Genomic DNA, 19295 nt, shown 5'->3' with positions numbered 1-19295 from the left:
CAACAAATCTTCTAATGTGCCCCTCAACTTTAAAGGGAACCAGTCAAAAGAATTTGGAAAACTAAACAACCAGCATATCCTTATGGACAGATGGTTTAATGTCCTATAAATACCTATAATGTAAAACTGTTCACCACATGGTCCTTTATAAAAAAAAAAAAAAAGAAACACCCTCAGGCTAAGGCCCTACAAGGCGTCCAACAGCAAAAAAAAGCATTTGCGGGAGAACCGCGGTGGCAATGCATCGCAGTTCTTCCTGCAGCGCTTTAGACAGAAAGTTTATAGAGGTTTCCTCTGTGGACTTTCTGTTACAATTATACCTATGAGGAAACTGCCACCGTTTCCATAGGTATAATTGAAATGCTGCGATTTCCAAAACAATGCTGGTTTTGGAAATCGTGGCGTGTCCACAACGCCGTTTTTACCGCAAAGTGGGTATGGGATTCAATAGAAAGTCATCCACTTTGCCCTGACTGCAAAACACCACAATTTTTTCCAGTGGCGTTAAATTGCGGTGTTTACATCCTGAGGAAACCTCTGCGGGGACTTTCTGTGAAAAGCATTGTGGGAAAAACCATGATGTGCTTTTTTTGTGGCAGCCCACTACATGGGACCTTAGCCTTAAGATACAGCATAAAAGGGGTTGCACAATTTCTGTAGTAACATAGAAGCATCTATGATAGATCTCTAAGAAATTGTACATGAAACTTTAGCTGGAGGCAAGCCTGTATAACAGGTCTAGCATATGTGTTCTCCCTATAACGATGAGACATTGACACATCTGCAGAAATCTAATTCATCTTCACACACAAAATAGCGGCATTACTCACTGGAAATAGAAGCACAGAAAACTTCTAATAAGATTTGGGACCTTAAGAGTGACAATGGGTCTGTCAAGGGCTTTCATCATACCTACTGCCTCACCAATTATGTAAAATGATCTGGCACTAGAACCTGTTGACCTTTTTTGTCTGATTTTATGTCCTGTTTCAGCATTTCAACCTCCTGATACTTCATCTCTTGTTCTGCTTGTCTAAAGAAGGAAGATTTAATTGAGAATTAAGAATAATTGTATTTGACCAGCCCGACCACAGAGCACCTCTCCAAGCATGTAGCATAATACTAGTTGTAGTACTTCTGCCTTTGTGAAAGAGAACTACCATATATACTCGAGTATAAGCCGGGTTTTTCAGGATAGTTTTTGTGATGAAATAGTCCGCCTCGGCTTATACTCGCGTCATTACGGTAATTCAGCAATATTATAGCTACAGACCCCGTATCCGGACCCGGCACACATACAACGCGGCGGGTGCGGGGCCCGCAGCATCGCCACGTTCCTGGCAGGAGCGTGTCGATGCTGTTCATTTCAAACTTCAGAAGTACTTACGGTACCTCTGCTAGCAGGCACGGAACTCAGACCCCGCCCCCCACACTGCTCTATCACACGCGGGGTGACATGACCACGTAACCTCAGGCCCGCACCCGGGTGTGTCTGCGTTCTGGGCTTGCTAGCAGAAGTACCGTAAGTACTTCTGCAGCTTGAAATGAACAGCATCGGCATGCACCTGCCAGGAGCGTGGCGATGCTGCGGGCCCAGCACCCGCCCCGATGTATGTATGCCGGGTCTGTAGCTATAATGGAGCCGCCCTGCTTCAGAGCGGTCGCCATGGCAACCGGCACCTAAGTTGTAACTCTTACAGCGGTAATGCCGGAGCTCATGAGGTGGAACTTGAAGCCTCCGAGGGGAAATGCTGCGGGGAGGCGGCAGGCGCCGCCATGCCCCCGGAGAAAGGAAGGAGCAGGCACGACCGCTCTATCAAGGGCTGACCTGAAGCGATGAGGGAGATCCCCTGGGGCAGGCAGGAGCGCAGAGGGAAGACCTGAAGGAAGATCTCAGCCGCCGTACCTGAAGGGGAACTACGGTCGGCCGCCGGCAGAAACGCTGAGGGGAATCCCTGGCAGCCGGGGTTTCCCCTCAGCGCTTCTGCCGGCGGCCGGCTGCAGTTGCCCTTCAGGTCCGGCCAGCCGAGGTTCTCCTTCAGGTCCACCCCTCAGCGCTCCTGCCTGGGATTCCCCTCAGCGCTTCTGTATAGGTTCCCCGGCCTGCAGTGCTTTTCTTTTGCAGGCTGCTCTATGCATTACAATGCATTAGCATTGTAATGTATTGCATTAGTGATCAGACCCCCTGGGGTTCAGGACCCCTAGAGGGTCTAATAAATGCAAAAAAAATAAAATAAAATAAATAAATCAAATAAAGTATTAAAAATTCAAATCACCCTCCTTTCCCTAGAACACATATAAAACTAATACTGTGAAACATACACGTTAGGTATCCCTGTGTCCAAAAAAGTCCGCTCTACAAATCTATAAAAATATTTTTCCTGTACGGTAAACACCGTAACGGGAAAAAAAATTTGTCTGACTGCCCCTTCCCTGAGACTGGTTTCGACCCCCCCCCCCCCCCACTTGGAATTCAGCCTGACTACAGCCAGGCTGAATATAGGGTATCTGCACTGCTCCTGTTCCGTCGGGAAGGGGTTAATAGGAGTACTGCAGATATGCTATATTCAGCCAGCTCAGGGAAGGGGCAGACAGACAACTAAAACACCCCCTTCCCAGCATCTACTTCAACACACTTCCCCAGCATCTACTGTACCAAAAAATCCATCCATTTTAATTTTTGAAATTTTCCAGTAGCTGCTGCATTCCCCTCCCCTAGGCTTATACTCGAGTCAATAAGTTTTCCCAGTTTTTTTGTGGTAAAATTAGGGGCCTCGGCTTATATTCGGGTCAGCTTATACTCAAGTATATACGGTATGAAGCCAAATGTGCCAAAATTTATTATGTCTTTTTCTCTAAAGCAAAAGTCAGAAAGAGCCCAGATAAAGTAGTCTGGATATTGTATGACTCTTATGGATGACCTGTGTCATTTTTGGACAAAATATATGTGTATGTGTATCCATAAAGCACAACTGATAAATTTAGTGCAAAACGTTTTCACTGACTGACACAAGATTTATATAACTTGCACCATTGAAGAATCTCAACCACAAAGAAACAAACTTTAGACTTAATATATGAGTGATCTATGAAGGTAGTTTAGCAATTGCGGGAAAAAGTAATGTACATGTTTAATAAAAATGTCCTCAATACATTTTATGATCTTGATTCCCATCAATATTATATTACATAACATTTAGAAGTAAAGTACTCTCAAGGTGGCCATGCAACTACAATAGCTGTAACATGAACATTAGTTATTCCTCACAACTTTTCCATATAGAGGGACTTCTTAATAAATGGCATGTTACTGCTGAGGCTAGTTAGTCAAGAGCTGACTGTGAAAAGGTCGCCAATGAGGTTTGTGATCGACAGTGCGGAGACCTGTCCTCAAATGACACGTAACTGCAGACATGAGCCAGGACCTGTAAAGGGAAGCAAAGGGCTGCAGACCCTGAAAACAGAGGCGCAAGTAATTTTTTAAATTTTATTGCCCACATTTGCAGCATATAATAAGAAGGACCACCCCTTTAAAGATAATTATTCCTTATCCACAGGATAGCAGATAAGTGTCAGACCACTGGGACCCCCATTGATCAGGAGAAGGTGGACTCAAAATTCCCTCTGCGACCTCCATGTGAATGAAGCGCTAGTCTGCATGCCTGAGCAGTGCTCCATTAATTTCTATAGAGCTTTCGGAGATTGCAGTCCTGGAATCACCACAGAAGTGAATGTAGAGCTCAAGTGCTCTTTCATTTTATTCACATGGAGGGCACAGGGGGACTTTTGGTCCCTGTTCTCCTGATCGCCATGGCTCCCAATATTAAATACCTCAGCAATCTGACACTTATCCTCTATGCTGAGGAGAGGGAATACGTGTTTGTTATGAAAAACCCCTTTAAAGTCTACCAGCTGGAGCTTCAGTGATGGCTTTTACCAAACATGCACAGTTTCACAGATGTGAATGGGAAGTCACAAGAAAGGTCAATCCTTTGTAAGGGAGCGTTCACACTACCGTCATTGTCCGACAGGTAGTGTCCGCTGCTAATGTCCATTCAAAATCTAGCACGGACATTAGCAGCGGACACAGCTTCATTTAAATGGCGATCGGGTGCATTGTTTTACACTCCGTGCCTGTCCTTAAGGGTCCGTTCGTAAAGATGTCCGACTTTTCAAGCGGACAGAAAAAACCTACATGTTGGGTTTTGCTGTCCGCTTGAAAAGTCGGACATCTTTACGAACGGACACTTAAGGACAGGCACGGAGTGTAAAACAATGCACCCAATCGCCATTTAAATGAATGAAAAATGTCACGGACACAGCTATTGTCCGCTGCTAATGTCCTTGCAAGATTTTGAACAGACATTAGCAGCGGACACTATGCCATGACGAAGGAACCAGTAGCGTTCCGAAAACGTGTAGCATCGTTAGTCAGCTCCATGCACGTGTACCTGCCACCTCGGTATGCTGAATGAAATATTTTAAGATGAACAAATAAAAGCTACATTTTAAGGATTCCTGGTGACGCTGGATTCATTTTGAATTAGCAGCGGACACTACCTGTCGGACAATGACGGTAGTGTGAACGCCCCCTTAGCTTGTGAAGAAATGATGCAAGAAATGATGTATTTTGATATTGTAACCTGTTCTGAGGCTTTGCTGGAGATTTCACCAATTGCCTTTGAAAATGGTTACATATTCAGAGAAAAAGTCCGCTACATGTTAACTGCTTCACATTTTCTAATCAGCCATATCTGAACAAAGCCTAAAAGGGAGCAACTTCTAAAAATTATCTAGGAATTGTCAGGTGAAACCAGAAGAATCAGGGAGGGCCCGTGCACACGGAGTTAACACGAGTGTATTTTTGCATTCTGCATGTGTATAGAATACACATGCAAAAATAACACTCCCATTGACTTCAATGAAATCTTACACGTGTAAAAACCGCGCCAAAAAACGTGATGAATTTTGGGCGCGTTTGTTACACGTGTAAAAGATTTCATTGAAGTCAATGGCAGTGTTATTTTTACACGTGTATTCTATATACGTGTAGATTACTAAAATACATTCGTGATAACTCTGTGTGCACGGGCCCTAAGAGTTTTATAAAGACAGTAACTTCTGAAAATTCAGAGTTCATTCTACAATAATGAAAAATGACCAGGCTGGTAAAAGATACGCAGAAAGTAAACTATTACAGACAGACCATTGTGAAGTGGAAAACCATTGTGGTATTGTCATTATGGTTTGGGTGTGTTCACATATACAAGGCATCCATTGTGATTTCCCTCTGTTGTGACACAAAAAAAGCCAAAGGGAAACTGATGCCAGAACAGATTACAGAGTTTTCTACGGGATCCATTCTGTCTTATGGTACATCAGTTGTTGCACTGGACTTGTCTAAGAGTCAGATCAAAAACATGACCTATATTTCTGTCCAGCACCTTGGAGCCGTACCTTATTGTAATGCATGGAGAACCAGATGGACACTGGGGGTCAGTGATGTGGTATTAGTTTTTCCATAGACCACACTACAGTGAAGTTACAATGGGAAGTGGGTATATGTGGACGCATACTCAATGCCCATATTACAGTCAAGAGTACCATTAACAATTTTATAGACAAGTTTTAGGATTGAAATCTCAATGTACTGTATTCTCTGTTGATTCAATGGTGGTTATTTACTAACTGTATTTTTTTTAACATAATTTTTTTTCTTTTTGTCTGATGTGCTGATTTGGACCTGTAATCATTACAGCAAGGTAAATCTGTAAAACTAACTTATCGCTGCAATAAAAGAGGTAGGGCAGCAACTGAGCCCCTTTTTTCCTTGAGTGTAGCATGCACAGGTTACAAATAAGCTCTATATATACATCTGAGTATAAACAATATATGTGTAAAGTCTCAGACTGTTTTCAGAGTCCATTTAAGAGTAGTTACTTTATACTGCCAACAGAGGAAAGTCTTATATGTAGGACCCCAGAAATCACCTAATCACTAGTGAACCCGCCTCATGGAAAAAGGTTGTCCAAGGTGACTAGTTCTTTAATGTATGACCATAATGTGTATTAAACAAGAATCACATAGATATCGGTAAATAGACACTTTAGGCTGATACTTATGATCCCAATCCAAGTGAAACCTTATCTTCTCACCACATGTGGAGAATAAAGGTGGATATACGCCTTATATAGTTTGAATATGAGCTATTTCTAGTGATCACCTACCCCATTGCATACTCAGCCTGGCCAAAAATAAATACATACATGGATTACACTGCTATCAGACAGCACAGGTAGGGCTTCATCTCCACTGAGATGGTCTTGGCTGATGTTCACCTTAACCCTTAGCTTAAAACTGTCAAAGTAGTGATATGGTTATTCAAAGAATTCCTCCCCTGAACATATATATCATGGTCTATTATGGACTAGGCAGGACTGCGTCACATATACTGCTTTTGTGTAACAGTCATCGAATTGGACAAACGTGTGCACTGCAGACCAGAGCCATGACTCTTCATACAGAAGTATAACACCAGCATACAAATAACTATTCATGACAAGAATTTTTTCCAGTACTTTGTCATCAAACTGATGAATTGCTTCATATGCTGAAACATACTATTACTGAGAACTCTATTGGTCAGCGTGCTTATCGCGCTCTCTTGTTCCCAGAGACCTTTTTGTGCCTTCTGTGCCTTGAACTCTGCTCGCAGCAGTCTTTTGTAAAACGCCAGATAGTGTCCTGGCCCCTGATGTAAGCCCCGAATTTGAACTGTTCTTCCAAGTCCTTCTTTTAATAGCACCACATTCACACAGTCATTGAAGTAACCTCCCTGTGAAGAGTCCAAAAAGCATAACATTAATATTTAAAGTACATACTCCATCAGTAATGCCCCAACAGAGTACGCATGGTGGTTTTATAAAAGTGCCAGGAATTGGTCCAAAAGGATAACAAATGGGAAGAAAGAAAAAACACCAGTTTCCTGGAGTAGATGGGTGTAATCGTTGTGAATCTTTTGCACATTGCCCTTTTACTGCACCAAAAATGTACTACATTGTCCGTTTGTTAAATATTCTGTATTATGGTGAAACTTGTGACCACGTGTTGTAGGCCATAACACGATAGGAAGAGCCAGCTTGTTATGAATCAGTGTAGAGTTTAATTAAAGTCTTGAAGGAAAACACAGGAACAGGGAAAATGTCCAAAATAAGAGTAAATATCAGTCAATGTATCATTAGCTTACATCTTCAGAGAAGTTAGGTTCCTTCATCTGGATATCTTGTAGTTACAGCTTGGTTCATGCTTGTCGTCTGGTTGATGGACTTGGGCTAGTCACGACGTCCATGAATGACCACCTGCCTGGACCACCCACCCTGGTCTTCCCAAAGACAGACCTAGACATGTGTATTTCTTACTCATTTATATTCAAGGGGGTGTTACCTTCCAACTTGTTGCTATGTAAGGAGATATCTAAAATGGTGTACTCTAACCGCACCCATGTTCCCAAAATATAGAAGTGTGATGTCAGTAGAGTTTAACCCTTTGTGTGCTAGAGAATATTGTATTATTATAATATTTAACACCATTCTATAACTTGCTCGTCGTTTTTTGCAAAAGTGGGGCCGACACACCTCGGCTTCACATATTTATTATAACTTGCATCAGAAAACTGTCGTAGTATTCTACTTTGTCACATAGGCGTGCAACAGATTTATTGAGAAACTGCAGCAAGTTGGTGCCCTGGTGTAGGAAATGTTGGTTTTAATAAGTTCTATCAAACTTTCTCTTCCAATTCCATGCTCCTATATATGGCTACTGTAAACAGAACCCACAAAAGAAGAAACCAGTGACTATCTTTGCAACTTGGACTACGGATAAGTTAAACTTTTTGGAGGTGTAAAGTAGTAGTACTACTACTACTACTGTCGGTACATACATCAAAATGCAACTGGGACTTTCTAACTTTTAACTATATGAAGCAATATGATATTACAAAGAAATATTAAAACTAATACATTCATTCCACGCTTCAGGTAAGACACCTGGAAAGGAAAGTAAATTGTACAGGCAAGACTGCAAAAGAAAAATCAGGAAAAACTGGTTTGTGAGAGTTTGTTGTATGTGCACATGAGATTATCATATCAATATAAACAAAACCATCTGTCTTTAAACCAAATACAGACTAAGGTCAGGTATATTTATTAGCTGGATGGCCAAATGACCATCTATCATGTATGGTGCCCTTCCAGCTCTTCCTCAATAGATGTTGGGAAGATCATGATTGGTAGCTGTATTGTCTTTGTTCATGGGGAGATAAATACTTACCAGAAGTATAAGGGAGCGTTCACACCAGCGTCGGTGTCCAACAGCTAGTGTCCGATGCTAATGTCCGTGAAAGATTTTAGCATCGGACACTAGCTGTGTCCATTTGCAATTTACATGATTTTAAATGGGACCCCATGTGATGTCCTTTAGTGTCCATGGGTGTTCTTAAGTGCCTGTTTACAAAGGTGTCTGATTTTTCAAGAAATATATTTTTTACAGGACAGGCGCAGGAAGCGGTTCCATACAGATGATCGATTCAGGGACCAGGTGTTATCTTGAGGATAAGCAATTTAAAAAAATATATAATAAATAATAAACCCAGACAACTCCGTTAAACAAACCTTGAAACCAATTTTCTAAGAAATGTGGAAGACATACAAAAAGATGAATAACAAACAATAAATCGGAACACACATTACATAACAGGCATAGTACAAGCATATAAGAGCATTCCCAAAGCAGGAAACTTAACCAAGAACAAAGAAACTCCCCACCCCCTACGCCACTACGTGAGGTCCTAACCAAAAAGTACTTAGGAAAAACTTGTGTGCATGTAAGAGTACAAAAGCTTTTCTCTCCCTGCTGGAATCTAAGCACATAGGGTTAAAAGGACCAACTGAACTCAATTTGAACCTTGCCTTAAAGGGATTACCCAGGAATGAAAGGAAAGATACAAAATAAAACATTAAGCAGTACACCCCATTAAATCTCCCTCCGGCTACAGCATGTCCAGGTTTCTCCAGCAAGGACGTCATGTAGATTATTCACATGACTACAGTAGCCAATCACTGGCCTCAGTAGTGACTTTTGCATGTATGGCACAGGGATTCAGGGACTAGCCTCAGTGGTCAAGAGAATAATGTACATGATGTCATTGTTTGTAATGAACTGGTGGGCATCAATAACAGCTATCGTGCTTCATGTCCCCAAGCATGCATGTCTTCTCAATGGGAGGAAATAAACAGCTACAAGACTCCTCTACCAAGGGCTAAATCTACTTTGAGAAAATGTACTGAGCATGCTGAAACTTCATTCCCTGTATATCTGTATTTGGAGGAGACGCACGTCACCTTCATGCATATGCTGAAATGGTGAATTATCAGAATATGCTCTAAAGTATACGGTCACCTTTAGGGATTCTTCAGACAGCCATATAAAAAGAAGCTTCCACATTGCATCAATAATGCATGGATGACTTTTTATGTGTGTACTCAGTACACATGTCATTGGATGAGAGGGACTGGGAGGCTGCTCGAGACAGCTGTCTACAATGGTCTCCCAGTCCATATAGCTCGCAACATAATGCATGCTGCAATTTTTGTTGTATGCCGCAATGCTCAAGTACATTACACCATGCATTACCATGGGTCCATTTGCAGCCATGTGCAGTCTGTTGTACAGATGGATAGCACACGGACCAATAGTAATCACTTGCAGGATTGGTAATAATCAAAAGTGAATCCACTTTATACTTTTTAGAAAAGACTGGACTTATCACCACCTGCTGGCCTTTTATAGTATTGCTTATCGCATTAGTCTAAAGGTATATTCACATAGGTGGTGGTGAAGTGATTACAGAACAGTTCTGAGAATACAATGTCTGCACTACATTTTGGCGAGTCTAGTAATATGAAAGTCCTTACCCGGTTGATAAAGATAAAGCAGTCTAGCATGGAGTCTTCTCTGTTCAGTAATTGAAACCATAGTGTCTGGGAGGGTTGCAGATTATTTTGTAACCATATCTTGCCATTCGGTGTTAGTTCCACTCCAGCAAGTTTGACCAGAAGGCTACCCTGCCTGTGCCCTGTGGATTTCAATAGAATTCATTTGACTCCACTGGTTAACCTACAACTATTTTGCTAATACACAGTGAAATGCCTGAGTGTGCAATGTAGATGGACTAGTGGTATGCATGGATGGCCATCATTCACTTCTACAGGACTGTTGGAAAAGGTACAGCGCTCCATCAGTTCTACACAAATGAGTGAACCTGTGGCCAGGCATGTGCACCAGCAGTATACAGCATGGTGGGCTTGTGGATCTCCATTCTAGGTAATTCTCTAATAGCTTCCAGACGTATATACAGTGTAGTAAACTATCATGGAGGTCTCTTCAATTGATGTATTTAGCTCACAGAGCATTGCTTACAATGTATACAGTTGTATCCACTTCTAAGATAGTAGCAGGACTAGGTAAGGGCGGGTTCACACCTGCGCCCCAGTCTCCGCTTTTAGGGTTCCGTCTTCTGCTCGAGAAAATGGACAAGAGAAGAAAACCGGTAGTCACTTTTCAAACCCATCCATTTGTCAATGAATAAGAACAATCTTGTTTGCATTCTAATTCAGTAAATCCTGCACTAAGGGCGGGTTTGCATCTGTGCCCCAGTCTCTGCTTTTAGGTTTCTGTCTCCTGCCGACAGGTGATGGAAACCCGGAAGTCAGTGCCCGCCTGTGAGCGTTTTGTAGTCTCCGCGGCGAAACGGTTTTCTTTTTAACTGGACACAAAGTTGGACATGCAGGACTTTGTGTCCAGTTAAATAAAAAACGGTTTTGCCGCGGAGACTACAAAACGCTCACAGGCAAACACTGACTGCCGGGTTTCCGTCTCCTGTCGGCAGAAGACAGAAACCTAAAAGCAGAGACCGGGGCACAGATGCAAACCCACCCTTAGTGCAGGATTTACTGAATCTGAATGCAAACAAGATTGTTCTTATTCATTGACAGCAAACACATGAAAAGGGTGAGACAAACATAATGCATATCAGAACTTTTACACAGAGAATAACAGTTTGTCTGTGGCAGCCGCTGTTGAATATTCTTTTTGGAAAGAAAGAGGACCAGCCATGTTGACTTTGTAGTCCACCTTTGTTTCCTCACATGATCAGCACTGTGTTACTGCTGAAGAGGATGATATGTGTAGCGGATCAGTACTTTTTTAGTAATAACATAAAATATACTTACATCTCTTCTGTAAAGATCTCAGAATAGGCAGACTAATAGGAATGTGATCAATTTCTATTGTTTCTTCAGTAACACAAATAATTTTCCCCCGCAGTTTCACATTCTTCTTTATGAATTGTTCCGGGATGTCTTTAGCACTTGTAAATTTTGTCATCTAGAACATTGAAAACACAAAAATTATGAATTATTAATATGTGACAAAAATATGAAGCAATTTCTATTACAAAAAGAGCAAAAGCTGCTGAAGATTTTATGTGAAATGAATGGTCTGATCCCGGTCAGATTTTGAGGGTTTTTTCAGTTAAGGCCTAGAAAAGAAAAATGCACTTTGGGACCAAAATGGAAGTGGAAAACATATCAATGTACACACATAGTGAACTGCAGAGCAAGAACATTAGGAAATGGTTACTGAGACTATATTTAAAAGTTTAATATTTTTGGATTTGGTTACCAAAAAATGTATTTTTAGGGACTGGTCAAAAACCTTTCAACCTCATTCTGAACAATATCCTGTAACAGCATTTGAACAATTACAAGCTTTTAAAGCAGTCAGACCTTGGTGCAAGGGTGGCTGCCATTGTTACAAAGGTATTGTGGTCATGCTCTTATGGAGGTACTCTGTTTGACAATGTTAGAGTATGTTCACAAACAGCATAACATTTTCGCTTTTAAACTGCGCTATAGAACTACACTGACATTAGCAATGAAAATAACCCCTTCCCGACATCTGCTGTAATAGTACGGCGCATGCCGAGTGTTAAACTACGGCGGCCGCCTGGGATCCGGGTGGCCACCATAGCCGCCGGGTGTCTACTGTTTTATGCAATAGACAACCAGCGATAATGTCCGCGGTCGGTGCCCGGACCGATCGGGGACATTAACCCTTACGGCGCCTCGGTCAAAGCTGACCGAGGCGCCATTTTTCCAGTGGCGCGTGGGCGCCGCCATTTTCCTTGTGATCATCAACATCCGGAGTAAGCTCCGGGGCCGGCGTCACGTTGCTATGACAGCCGGGAGCCTTGTGAAGGCTCCCCAGCCTTTCATTCTTTTGCTTCTATTGCAGGCTATGCTAGGTAGCCTGCAACAGAAGTGCCGGTATTTTGCAATGCATTAGTTATCAGACCCCCTGGGGTTCAAGACCCCAAGAAAAAAGTTTTTAAAAAAGTAAAAAAAAAAAAAAATATTAAAAGTTCAAATCACCCCCCTCCCTAGAACATATAAAAGTGCTTAAATACTGTGAAACACATACATGTTAGGTATTCCTGTGTCCGAAATCGCCCGCTCTACAAATCTATAAAAATATTTTTCCTGTACAGTAAACACAGTAGCAGGAAAAAGAGTCAAAAGTGCCAAACCGGCATTTTTTCACTGTTTTGCTTCTGATAAAAATTTGAATAAAGAGTGATCAAAGCAATAGCATTTCCCCAAAATGGTAGAACTGAAAAGTACACCTGACCCCGCAAAAAAAGACGCCCTATGCATCCCCGTACACGGACGTATAAAAAAGTTACGGCTGTCAGAATATGGTGACTTTTAGGAAAAAAAAATTTTTAACACAGTTTTGGATTTTCTTTAAGGAGTTAAAATGTAAATAAAACCATAGAAATTATCCCCGGAATCGTACCGAAACACAGAATACAGGGGACATGTCATTTTGGCTGCACAGTGAACGCCGTAAAACCGAAGCCCGTGAGAAAATGTATTTTTTCTTCAAATCCACCCCATTCTAAATTTTTTCCAGCTTCCCAGTACATTATATAGAATAATTAATGGTGGCATCATGAAGAAAAATTTGTCCTGTAAAGATTAAGACTTCATATGGCTCTGGGAGCGGAGAAATAAAAAAAGTTATGGGGTTTTAGAAGGAGGGGAGTCACAAACGAAAAATGAAATATGCCATCGGCGGGAAGGGGTTAACAAGTGTTACATAAAGCTTTTGTTTATATGGATATGAATTGAGTGCTGGATATGTCTTACTGCAGTGCAATGAATAAATATGGCGGTAAAATATGCTGCATTTCCATGAAAAATAGTAATACAAAAAAAACTATTGTGTGAATAAAGCCTAAGGGTCTGTGCACATGGAGTTAACGCGAGCGCATTTTAGCATAATACACATGTAAAAATAACACTCCCATTGACTTCAATGAAATTTTTTAGACGTAAAAAATTTCATTGAAGTCTATGGGAGTGTTATTTTTACACGTGTATTCTATACACGTGTATTATGCTAAAATGCGTGCGTGTTAACTCCGTGTGCACGGGCCCTAACCGTGCTGATAGGTCCAAGAAAGCGGATGTAAGAAATCGGTATTCCCTCCCTCCATATATCAACAATTGGGTTAGTAGAAATATAAACCAAGGATTTGATAATGTAATTCCCATATAAATGATTGGTGTGGCAAGGCGACTGCCTGACGACTGCTCAGCCCTGTTCTTGTGTTCCTGGGTGTCCCAGCAGTCAGCCCACCACTCATTTGCATCTAAGGTGTGTACATGGAAAGATCCCTTTAATTGTAGAGCTATACAGCTACATTAACATATAGGACATTCTTACCAGTCTTATGCTCCTTGCGCACAAAACAATGCCAGCTATTGCCAACCCCGTGCTGATATTCTGCAAAAACAAGTCATGGGTATAAGTATACAAAGTATATTACACCTATAAATACACATAATACTTATCAACATATTACATTATATGCATCCTATCCTACTAATATCCTACTAATATTATAAATGTGAAACTTTGTATGTTTGTGTTTGTTCCTCAATCACGCAAAAAAGGCTGAACGGATTTGAATGAAATTTCGCACATAGATAGATAGGAACCCTGGTTAAAATATAGGCTACTTTTTATCCCAGTAAATGACGTCACTACATGACTGTTAAGCACAACCACATTTGGCTAATTATTAGTGGCTCATTGCCAAAAACAACCCGCAGACGAAGTCGTGGGCAGAAGCTAGTATAGTATATATATACAACTTTCCACAACTGCCCACAGAGAATGTAGATATGACCTTATGTAAGAAAAAAAAAAAAAAGGAGAACCTGAATACAGCCATTCTCCCTCCACAATGTTTTATCACACAGTATAAAGCACTGATTCACTGTTGGGAAGGCCACTGGTGCCCAACCTATGAGGAGAACAAGAATGTTGAATCATGTCTACCAGTGGAAAGGTTCACTTTCTGGCACCATATAATCCTTTGTGGATTTACTCCAATGCAAACAAAAGGGTTTGTTAAAACCTTATTCACAAACATTGAACCGCACTTTGTTATGGAATTTTGTTTTCAGATTCTACAACTAAAATTGTAGAACAAGTACTGGATGTGTGAACTCAGCCTATTGATGGAGGCTACGGGGTTAATTCTGAGTCAAAACTAAATCCCATTTCAATACCACTCTTAGGCTGAGGTCCCACGTTGCGGGAAAGCAACTTTTTTTTGTTGCCGATTTTGTTGTGTTTTTTGCGCCAAAGTCACGAGTGGATTGAGTAGAAGGCTGAAGTATAAGAATGTGTAGCCATTCTTGATTATGGATCAAAAAACCGCAAAAAAAAAAAAAGCTGTGTCCACACCTAGTAAATGTTAAACAAATGTCCCCCGCCTAGCGATGACACTACAGGACAGTGCGCAGAGTCTTGTGCTGCGGGTTTAGGACACACAGCTTGTCAGTAATGCTACATCTTCACTCGGGTTATCAGTCTTTGCATTCCTACAGGTATAAGAGGTTTAGAGGTAGTGACTGACAAGGCATTTTGGCTTTTTTGGTTACCCGAGAACCCCGTTGTTTGATATGACATCTTTGGGCATAGCTATTACTGCAGTAATTCTTTAGGAGGCGAGGACAGGATTCACAAGAACAAGGCTGATTCATGTATATTCATTGTGACCAGTGGCGTAACTAGGAATGGTGGGGCCCCGTGGCAAACTTTTGACATGCCCCCCCATCCCGACCGACTCCAACGCATTCCTGCGCTTTCTATTATGCCCCATAGTGGCCACTATCCCCCATAGTGGCCCCTGCACACAGTAATATGTCCCATAGTGACCCCCGCACACAGTATTATCCCCCATAGTGGCCCCTGCACGCAGTATTATGTCCCTTAGTGGCCCCTGCACACAGTATTATGTCCCTTAGTGGCCCCTGCACACAGTAATATGTCCCATAGTGACCCCCGCACACAGTATTATCCCCCATAGTGGCCCCTGCACGCAGTATTATGTCCCTTAGTGGCCCCTGCACACAGTATTATCCCCAATAGTGGCCCCTGTACACAGTATTATGTCCCATAGTGGCCCCTGCACACAGTATTATCCCCCATAGTGGCCCCTGCACACAGTACTATGTCCCATAGTGGCCCCTGCACACAGTATTATGTCCCTTAGTGGCCCCTGCACACAGTATTATCCCCAATAGTGGCCCCTGTACACAGTATTATCCCCCATAGTGGCTCCTGCACACAGTATTATGTCCCTTAGTGTCCCCTGTACACAGTATTATGTCCCTTAGTGGCCCCTGTACACAGTATTATGTCCCTTAGTGGCCCCTGCACACAGTATTATGTCCCTTAGTGTCCCCTGTACACAGTATTATGTCCCTTAGTGTCCCCTGTACACAGTATTATGTCCCTTAGTGGCCCCTGCACACAGTATTATGTACCTTAGTGGCCCCTGCACACAGTATTATGTCCCTTAGTGGCCCCTGCACATAGTATTATGTCCTTTAGTGGCCCCTGCACATAGTATTATGTCCCAAAGTGGCCCCTGCACACAGTATTGTGTCCCCTGAACACAGTATTATCCCCCATAGTGGCCCCTTCACACCGTATTATGTCCCTTAGTGGCCCCTGCACACAGTATTATGTCCCTTAGTGGCCCCTGCACACAGTATTATTTTATTTTTATTTTTTTATTATTTTATGGTAGAGTTGGAAGGAACCTCAAGGGCCATCGGGTCCAACCCCCTGCGAGTGCAGGTTTTCCTAAATCATCCCAGCTATATGTTTATGTCCCACTGTGGACACCCATAAACAATTATTATACTCTGGGGTCTTTTCAGACCCCAGAGTATAATAATCGGAGACCTGGGGGAATAAAAACATAAAAAACTACTGTTTCTTACCTGTCCCCCGGCTCCTACGCTGTCGGCCTCCGCTGCCGTCCTTGTTCAATGACGTCGGACGTCACATGACCCGGGACGCAGGCATGTACGTGCAGCATGTACGCATTGCAGTTCTTCCTGCACCACTTTGAACAGAAGTTCAGAGTTTTCCTCCGCGGACTTTCTGTTACAATTATATCTAAGGGGAAGCCGCCGGCGTTTCCGTAGATATAATTGATATGCTGTGATTTGCAAAACCGCAACAGTTTTGGAAATTGCAGTGTGATTTTTTCCGCAAAATGGGGATGGGATTCACATGAATCCCATCCACTTTGTAAGTACTGTAAAACACAGCGATTTTTCCCACGGTATTTCCACCGTGGGCAAATCGCGGCGTTTCCGGCCCTTGGTGCCCCGGCCTTCAGGAGATTAATAAACCTTTAGTGTGGTTAGGGTAATCTCTGGGTTTTCTTGACTTATGGATGGCAGCTGCAATCTCAATACTGATGCCTGTGCTTATAAGCCTCACAAGGCTCCCGGGCCCTGATGTGATTAAACGGGCTCTATCATTGGGAAAAGTCATTTTTTAACTAATCACATCCTTGCATAGCCTTTAGAAAGGCTATTCCACACCTACCTTTAGTATGTAAATTGCCTCAGCGGTTTCTGAATAAGTCTGTTTTTATTCATATGCTAATTAGACTGGTGAACGATGCATCGTGCACCCCCTTTGCTATTGTTTCCTATCGGAGGCTGCTGCTGCTGATGACTCGCTTCCTGTTTGCACACACACAAAGGAGATAATAGCAGAGAGGAGGCTGCTGGGAACTTCCTGTGCTGGCTGGAATCTCATTAGCATATGAATAAAAACAGACGTATTCAGAAACCACTGAGGCAATCTATATACTAAGGGCTCCTTTACACAGGGGAAGCGGATTATCGCACCGAGAGTGACGCAAGGAGCCGCGTCAATCTCGGGTCAAAACCCGCCTGCCACGACCATCGCTGTTTCCCCCTCCAGTCGGCTCAAATGAATGGGCCGACTCCAGAAGTCGCTACCACCTGGCGGAAGCCGCCTGAAGAAAGGGCAGCTCGACTTTTCTTTCCGCTAGCAGCAACATGCCGCTAGCAGAAAAAAGTACGCTAGTGGTCTCCATAGACCACCATTGTATGGAGGAAGATTTTGAGGCGAAATCCGCTGTCAAAATCCGTCTCCTTGCCCCCGTGTGAACTAGCCCTAAAGGTAAGTGTGGAATAGACTTTCTAAAGCCTATGCAAGGATGTGATTAGTTACAAATGACTTTTCCCAGTGATAGAGCCCCTTTAACCCTTTGCACCCCCTCAAGATACGCCCCTGATCATGCTGATAACTTCCAATGACATGAAGGTGAGGTGGATAAATCCATAGGGGGCGCTCTGGCTGTACTTAGAGATCTGCCCAAGATAAATGCTATATGCTGATTCACCCAGGAAGCCATTGTCAAGTAGTGGCACTGTTTATGAGGGAGGACGGTGGGTTCCAATGCCCCGGCCATATGTGTCAGCTGGCACTCTGAGCCCTCCATATATCACTCTGGCACACTTCACATTAAAATACTCCCCCCCACGAGGTTATGCTATAAACAGGTACCACATCCGCCGTCAGCCTGCACGAGCAACATGAAGCTGCCTACCCGAACTAGATACAATTGGGAATCCAGCAGGCGGGAAGCCTTAGTGATGACGTTATTATCTGCAGACTCTCCGTCACTGGGCGCCATGTTGACACAGCGAAAACGAAACAAAAAATCCTGATCCTGCCTTACACTTTCTGTGCAGTAGAGGGCAGCAGAGTAGTGTCAATGTCTAATATGATTGTACGAACCTGCGTTACACGTTACGTACACTAGAGGGCAGCGATGGAACTACTGTATATTAATCTACATTCTCGTGTATTATACGTATATACTGGTGGATTAGCTATATACTACAGGTTACAGGCTGTGCCCTATGGCTAGAAGGGCTATTGTGTGCTGACATTACAATGCAGTTTCCAGTACATAGAACTATTTATCATTGTTTCAGTGGTTCTAACATAGGTGGTGGCGTTGTACATGTCTTTCTACATCCCAATAGAGTAGAATATGGTGAACCCTCCTCTTGTTTTTGTCTTATAGATGTAGATAACAAGGGTTTCTGTGAAGAATATTTTAATGTCCCTTCTTCATCTCTCCCCAGTTTAATGTCCCCCCTTCATGGGCTCCCAGGGGGTGGTGACCGATCCAGGAATTTGGGTAACTATCCATATTTGATAAATGATTTTATTTAGAAAGTAGGAGGGGGGAGGGTGTTTAGACTAGTGTAGGGATTTCTAGTTATCCCGGACTACCACTTTAATGGCTATAGGTTCATCCCTAGGCTCTTGTCACATTACATTCCGTAATGACATCACAGAGCTACGGGCCTTCATGGCTGGTGACATCACATTTTATGTAACTTGTGGTTGATGACATGACGGTTCTATAAATGTAGGTGCCCAGGCCTAGAGTCTTCACTGACATTCCGCTGACTCTCAGGATGATACATCCTCAGCTCCACCAACTGGATCTCCACCTCAAGTTATGGCCTAACCTGGATGTTCCACAACTTCATCCTCTGCATCCTCTATGAGCCCAGGTACGTGATCTGACCTCTCCCCACCCCCACCTTTTCATTGTACTGATTTTGTTTTCTCTTTTTTTTTCAGCTTTCATCCAATAGGAGGTGACAGCCAAAAATTGCCTGAACAGATCTCAGCAGGTGCCCCGGACCTCAAAGATCCAGGATCTTCACTTCATCGTCTGCATCTTCTATGAGCCCAGGTCCGTGATCTGACCTCTCCCCACCCCCACCTTTTCATTGTACTGATTTGGTTTT

At 42.7% G+C, this 19295-nt stretch overlaps 1 protein-coding gene across 1 annotated transcript; it reads right to left on the bottom strand.

The window, feature by feature from the left end:
• Positions 1-6191: 6191 nt before the first annotated feature.
• C3H3orf33 (chromosome 3 C3orf33 homolog) lies at positions 6192-18163 on the bottom strand. Its single transcript, XM_075266725.1, has 5 exons — positions 18074-18163; positions 13846-13905; positions 11289-11442; positions 9972-10132; positions 6192-6835 (listed from the first exon to the last, which is right to left on the bottom strand). The coding sequence occupies exons 1-5, from the start codon at positions 18158-18160 to the stop codon at positions 6554-6556; spliced, it is 744 nt and encodes a 247-aa protein (XP_075122826.1). The 5' UTR covers positions 18161-18163; the 3' UTR covers positions 6192-6553.
• Positions 18164-19295: the final 1132 nt, after the last annotated feature.

The sequence above is a fragment of the Leptodactylus fuscus genome, chromosome 3 (assembly GCF_031893055.1).
Source record: "Leptodactylus fuscus isolate aLepFus1 chromosome 3, aLepFus1.hap2, whole genome shotgun sequence".
NCBI lineage: Eukaryota > Metazoa > Chordata > Amphibia > Anura > Leptodactylidae > Leptodactylus > Leptodactylus fuscus.
Note: the sequence above shows the minus strand (reverse complement) of the source record. Positions and strands in the feature narration are given on the sequence as shown.

Excerpts from the sequence above, each read along its gene's own strand:
- C3H3orf33 (XM_075266725.1), bottom strand. The coding sequence starts at position 18,160 with ATGGCGCCCAGTGACGGAGAGTCTGCAGATAATAACGTCATCACTAAG. Across the intron at positions 11,443-13,845 it reads GCGCAAGGAGCATAAGACTG|ATGACAAAATTTACAAGTGC; the intron begins GTAAGAATGTCC and ends TCAATGTTCTAG. Across the intron at positions 10,133-11,288 it reads GAGATCTTTACAGAAGAGAT|GGCACAGGCAGGGTAGCCTT; the intron begins GTAAGTATATTT and ends TGAAATCCACAG.